This window comes from Rutidosis leptorrhynchoides, chromosome 8, assembly GCF_046630445.1.
Source record: "Rutidosis leptorrhynchoides isolate AG116_Rl617_1_P2 chromosome 8, CSIRO_AGI_Rlap_v1, whole genome shotgun sequence".
Classification (NCBI taxonomy): Eukaryota; Viridiplantae; Streptophyta; class Magnoliopsida; order Asterales; family Asteraceae; genus Rutidosis; species Rutidosis leptorrhynchoides.
Window position 1 is genome coordinate 255,096,032 of NC_092340.1, and position 7,155 is coordinate 255,103,186.

At 28.2% G+C, this 7,155-nt stretch overlaps 1 protein-coding gene across 1 annotated transcript; it reads left to right on the forward strand.

The window, feature by feature from the left end:
- Window positions 1-2,342: 2,342 nt before the first annotated feature.
- LOC139864122 (protein FAR1-RELATED SEQUENCE 5-like) lies at window positions 2,343-6,414 on the forward strand. Its single transcript, XM_071852708.1, has 6 exons — window positions 2,343-2,391; window positions 2,493-2,555; window positions 3,088-3,997; window positions 4,468-4,651; window positions 4,796-5,371; window positions 5,635-6,414. Exons 1-6 carry the CDS (start codon window positions 2,343-2,345, stop codon window positions 6,412-6,414), a joined length of 2,562 nt encoding a protein of 853 aa, XP_071708809.1.
- Window positions 6,415-7,155: the final 741 nt, after the last annotated feature.

A 7,155-nucleotide genomic window follows, 5' to 3' on the forward strand; every position in this document is an offset into this window, starting at 1 on the left:
CTTCCCATGCCTCTTTGATTAAGTTTTCCACTTCCTCGTTTTCAAACCAAGCATCAAAAATTCGAAAGGGTTTTGTAGTATATATCATTTATTATTTATCTTATTAATTTGTACCGGCTATGTCATAGATCATAAATAAATGTTAATTATATGTAAATGCATATTTTTTCTTGAAAGAGAAACTCACACACTCAACACATATTTTATACGAATTTTTATATAGTAGTGTGTACCACCTGAATTTGAATTCATAACCTCAAGGTCATAAGAGCTCTTTGGTACCGCTAAGCCATATGCCCTTTTAGATGCAATTATGAAGCGTTTCCAGGAAGAAATAGCGTTAAGGGTATGCGTGTTAGACGACAACTTTATTTATTATATATATTTACCAAATCATACTTTCACAATTAAATCTTTAGGACTTGATACATTTTGATATAATTTTATGACACCACCCACCCAAAATTCTGGCTTCGCCACTGGTAATAATACTACTAATAATAATGCGATTAATAATAATATTAATCTTAATAATAATAATAATAATAATAATAATAATAAAATAAATTTTACGGAGTATATATAGAGAAGATAGATTGAATTTGAATGATTCGAGCTGAAAAACGATCGGGCTTTATAGCCCCTTTCTGGTCCCTTGAGCTCCGCGACTGCGGTATTATGCTCATACTAACCTCTGCGATTGCGGAGCTGTGCAATCCAGCTCATTCCTCAAATGATTAAGGCTGCCGACGGTTTTTAATTATATTTAATATATAATATATTTAATTTATATAATTAATTATATATAATATAATATTTACGTGCATAGTTGAGTTGTAATTTTAGTTCCGATGATTCGTACGTTGACACTCAGCTTATGTCTCGATTCCGATTTCTCGAAAGCATTTTCGTACGCTTAGAAAGCTGGTACTTTATGTTTCGTGAAATGTACCTTTATACATAACAAGACTCAAATCAATGAAAAACTATCCCACTCTAAGTGTAACTTATTCATTTAAGTGTTTTGGTTATTAGCTTCTATAAATTGTCGTTTCGATATATATACATATATATGAAATAGTATTTTAAATCAAGACGTTTATATATCAAGGTTAATATTATATTTTATCATTTTGTACAAAAAAAATATATATATATTTGCATACATATTCATTTAGAATATTAATTTATATATTTTTGAAATATCTATTTAATAATATTTAGTTTTTCAAATACTAATTATATTTCAAAGTAACATTTTAGATCGTTTACATAATAGGAATTATTATATCATATAACGTTTTCATTTTAAAACTTAACTAAGTATAGTTCATTTATGTGCTTAGCATTTATTTTAACTTCTTAACGTACTAATTGACATATCTAGATATCAATCGAATCAATAAGCGAGTGTTACAATCGTTTACTTAATTAATTTGAAATCAAATATATCTAATATACATAAACACATTTTAAATACACGTTGCAAGTTATTTATATATTTAACAATCAATATTCCAACTCACGTTAATTAATCAAAGACATTTTAAATAATCAAATTCCATTATAGCGAAAATCATTTTTGTACATTTGTAACTAAATTAATTGATTAATATGAAATTTAGTCTTCCACTAACTTTTGTCTAACCTTCATCAATTGATACATTTGTTCTTACTTGTAAGTCACTTTATCATTTATTCCGAATACCGTTAAAAAGAATAGATTTCTTAAATCATAGTGGACCTCATAAAAGAGACTCGTAATCATAATTCAATGTAACTGATAATTCAATCATTTGGAATTATCTTTTAACTTCGTAAGTAAATATATCCAATAGGTATTCAAACCAAGATGTTTAATGTATGGTGACATATACCCTAAACATTTATTAACGTTCTCTAGTTATAATATATATATATATATATATATATATATATATAGTGGACCAATCGAGGGATAAGCACTAAATGGGGTACAAACTGGATAAGTGAATATGGGCCTCCCATTTCATATTTTTAATAAAAAATGCAATTTATGCTGGAAAACGCGGAGGGGTAAAATCAGAATTTCACATTTTTAATTTCCGTATATTTTATCTTTTCTCCTTGTTCATTCCTCTTCTGTTCGTTCTCTCTCTTCGTCATCAATATTCATCATCATCTTCATCATTAATCTTCAACATATATTCATCGATTAAACTTAAATTGTAGATTCAATTCAATCGTTTATTTTTAATTTTTTAATTACTACTTTTAACTTCAATCATTCATCCTGTTACTTTCGATCTCTGTATTCATCATCAATATTCATCATCTTCATCATCAATTTACAACATATACTCATGGATTTATCTTCAATCGCAGATTCAACTTCAATTGTTCAATCTGATGGTTACGTTCATTCGTATTCTCTTTTGTTGTTTTACTTAAATTAGTTTTATGTTTAAAATTAGGTTTAACTGATATATGTCGTTCGTTTCTTTTTTTTCCAGTTCATGTTGTTACAAATTCGTCTAATGAATCAGCTGCTGATTCTATTGCTGATACATTTTCTAGTAAGTTTTTCATTCATCATTCATCTGATATTTTTTATCATTCATCAGTCTCTTTTTATGTTTAGTGTTTTTTATATGAATTAGATATTCATTTTGATCAATGACAAATGTAATTTTTCTGTTCAATATATATGTTTTGATTCATCAGTGAAATATGCTTTTTTAGAGTTTTGTTGTATAATAAATGTTTTTTGTTTATATTGTATGATAAACTATACGCAGTTTCATGTACTTTTGTACCATTCATTATGTATTTTTTTTAACATTCATCTGTATTTTTAATCATTCATTATAAATGTAGGCAGTTTATAATATATAACATTCATATTTTGTTTTTCTTTGATCATCATGTAACATTTTAATCTAATTATTGTATGGATTTTTTTATTATTCATCGTAAACTTTATGTTGTTTCATTTTTTTTTATCATTCATCATGTATCATTTATCATTCATCATTTATCATTCATGCTTCATCATTCATCATTCATCATGTAATTTATAACTAATTTTATTGTATTTTTCTTTTATAGGCACCAACTCTGTCTGTAGAAATCATTTTTTATCTTCTTATGAGGATGAAGGTCCTGATGGAAAGAAATTGTGGTTTCCTAATTTTCCAGATCATTTTAATCCTGTTATTGGTTCCGTATTAAGATCATGGGAAGATTGTTTATATTTTTATGACTTATATGCTGAGGCTGCTGGGTTCAATATTAAGAAAGCTTCTGAAAATAAAGATGAAGATGGTTCAGTTATTTACCAAGTTTATAGGTGTAATAGGTCAGGTCGTCCTGTCCCAAAACCTCTTGTTCCCCCTGCTATTGTTAATCCACCTGCTAATGTCAATGCATCTCAATCTGTCCCTGATCCTGATTCTTCCATTCCTGATAAACCTGCAAAGCGAAAGCGTCAGCGTAGGAAAGTGTCTAACCGTAAATCTTCTAGTATTAAGGTTGAATGTGAAGCTTGCATTAGATTCAAACTTATTGAGGGTAAGATTGTTATTTTTAAGTTTTTTGAGGGGCATAGTCACAAACTCATAACTGAGAGGAATAGGAATTTGTTGAATAAAAGGAGGAAGTTGGATCCTGAACACATGGAATTTCTTTTCAAACTCAGTACTCGATCAAATATGGGTGGATTTAAAGCTCACACACTTTTTAGTGCTCTTAGCGGTGGTATTGATAATGTTGGTCCTTTGCCTGTAGATTTCAATAATTTTCATCGTGATTTGATCCAATCTCTAGGTGATACTGATGCACATATTGCTATTGAACAACTTCTTATGAAGAAAAATACTTTACCTAACTTCAGTGTCGAGTATTATTGTGATCATAATGATTTTTTACGTGGGGTTTTTTGGGCTGGCAATATTTCTAAGTTGAACTACAAAGAGTTTGGTGATATCGTTGGCTTTGATGCTACATATGGTATAAATATGTAAGTTTTCTGTAATTCGTATCACTTTATTTTTGTTATTTATCATTCTATTTTTATCATTCAACACTTTATTTTTATCATTCATTTTTCATCATTCATCATTCATCATTCATCATTCATCATTCATCATTCATCATTCATGCTTCATCATTCATGCTTCATCATTTATGATTCATCAATCATCATTCAGCATTTATCATTCATAATTTAATCAGTCATCATTCATCATTGATTTTTCTCATTCATATTGACAGATTACTTATTTTACTTTTTTTTATCCTAAACCTGCACTTTATTTTGATCATAAATTAACTAAATAATTATTATTTAAGACATTATTCATTCATAATATCATTCATTAAACATTAAAAACATTACTGAATGATTGAAATACTTTATTTTTATCATTCATCTTATAATTTTTATTTTATTTTTACGTGATTTTTTATTACTGATTTTTTATATTATAGGCATAACATAGTTTTTGTACCTCTCACTGGAGTTGATAATCATAAGAAGCTTGTTATTTTTGGAGCTGCTTTATTAGCTAGTGAAAGCATAGAATCATTTAGTTGGTTTCTTGATTATTTTCTCAAAGTTTTTGGGACTGAACCGGGCTTAGTGTCCACTGACCAAGACCCAGCAATGTTGGAGGCTATTAAAATAAAGTTTAAGACTGCGCAGCATCGGTTATGTATGTGGCATATCAGTCAAAAACTTGAAAAAAGGTAAATTTGCTAGTTTAATTCATGTTTTGATATCATTCATTTGTTTTATATTATTTTATTTTTTTTATAGGTTGGTCGTGAGTTGTTTTCAAATAAAGATTTTCGTAAGCAAATGAATAACATATTCTGGAATCAAGAGTTGAATGCTGAAAAGTTTGAAAAGTGTTGGCAACATGTTTTAGATGAATTTGGCTTGCATGATGTCGATTGGTTTAAAGATATGTATGCAATGATGGAGAAGTGGATACCGTGTTTTTTCCGAGATACACCAATGGCTGGATTGATGAGAACGTCATCACTTTGTGAGAGTGAAAATTCATTCTTTATAAAATGCAAGAACAAGCATTCTAAATTGGTGGAGTTTTTTTCACGCTTCGATGTTGTAGTTGAAAAGCAGCGCCATAACAACATGGTTCTCGAGTTTGAAATGGATAATAGATCTATTAATTGTGTTACCAATAAGCTAATTGAGTTGCATGCTAGGGATTTTTATACACCAACCATGTTTCTGTTGGTTCAAGAAGAAATATTTCAGTCTTCTTTCTCTTGTGTGCAAATTAGCTCAACCATTGAAGAGAATGAAGGCAAACAATTATGTGTAATTGAAGAGAAATTTCCTCCTCCTCGTCTAAACTGGAAATATAGGGTCAGCTTTCACTTCATATCTTTTTAAAATTTTCCTAATCTGATTACTTACATTTTTTTTAAATATATTTTTAGGTTTAATTTATTTATTTTTTTCTTTCAGTATATTTGTCATTCATCATATTTTTTTTTGTTATTATATGTTTTTGTTATTATATGTTTTTGTCATTCATTTTTTTTTTTTGTCATTCATCATTTTTTTCCATTCATTATGTTTTGTTATTTATCTTTGTTGTTAACTTTGTAATTTCCTCTTTTTTTTAGGTTACTTTTGATGTTAAAACTGCCGAAGCCAGCTGTTCGTGTTTGCTTTTTACACGTGAAGGTCGTTTATGTAGGCACATATTTTATGTGTATCATGTTCATGATGTTGTTGCTATCCCTATGGTTCATTTGTTGAGGAGGTGGTCAAAGGAGGTATCTGAAACATTTAATTCCATTTTTGTCTATTCTAATGATAAGTCTGAATCCAAAAAGATTATCAATCACGTTTTCAACAAGCTTAGGAAGGTTTCCTCTTTATATCGAGATGACCTAGATAAACTTGTTAGTTTTAGAGATAAGTTTGATGTCTTAATTGGCGATTTTCTTGGTTCTACTTCTGATGAGCCTTCTACATCTACTCGAGGTGAACATATTAATAGACTATGGGGATTCTCTAAACCAGTCAATTCGAATATTCGTGCTCCGGAGAATATTAGAAACAAAGGTCAACGTAGATCAAATCGGATATTGTCTTCCAAAGAAGTGGCTGTTAAGAAACATGTTAAGCCAAGAGCTTGCAAGCGTTGTGGTATTCTTGGTCACAATGTTTGGACTTGTACTACTGACCTCACTCAACTACATAATTCAAAGAATAAAGGAAAAAATGTCATTGACTGTGGTATTCATGATCACAATGTTAGGACTCGTACTACTGACCTCACTCAACTACATAATTCAAAGAATAAAGGAAAAAATGTCATTGACTTTGAATTAGAAGACGAAAGTGAGGAAGATGATGAAGACGTTGCATATGAAGATGAAGATGAAGATTCTGATTAATTGTTAATGTTTTTATCTTTTTTATAATTTTCTATATGTTTTTATACTGCTACTCTTTTTTAGTATAATTTTCTGTGAAATTAGATTACTAGTTATTTTTTCAAGTTTTGGATCATTCATTAAAGCATTATGATCATGAATTTTATCATTCATAAATTTTATCATTCATTATATTGTTTATCTTGTTTTTAGTCATTTTTAGTTCTTTCTTTTTATTTATCAGATTTATTTTATTATTTATCACGTTATTTTATCATTCATCACGACATTTTAATCATTATTCTTGTCATTTTAATCATTCATCATCTCATTTTATCATTCATCGCAAAATTTTCATCATTCATCACCTACTTTTATCATTCATCATCTTCTTTTATCATTCATATTGTTTTCCATTAGCGATCTCTATTTTATCATTCATCATCTCCTTTTTATTATTCATATTTTTTTTCCATCATTTATCACCTTCTTTGTTTTCAACTTTTTATCGTTCATCATTTACTTTTTTCATTCATTTTAATTTTTTATTATTCATCACCTCCTTTTTTCATTCATCATGTTTTTTAATTATTCATCACCTCCTTTTTATCATTCATCTTCTCAAGTTTTAATATCAAAAATAAAAGATGAATCGTTATGATTACTAAAATCATTTTTTTGTAACATTACAATTATTGTATGTTTTTATTAATCATTTATATCTTTTTTAAATCATTTTGTTTTAAAAAAATTAGTTTAAAT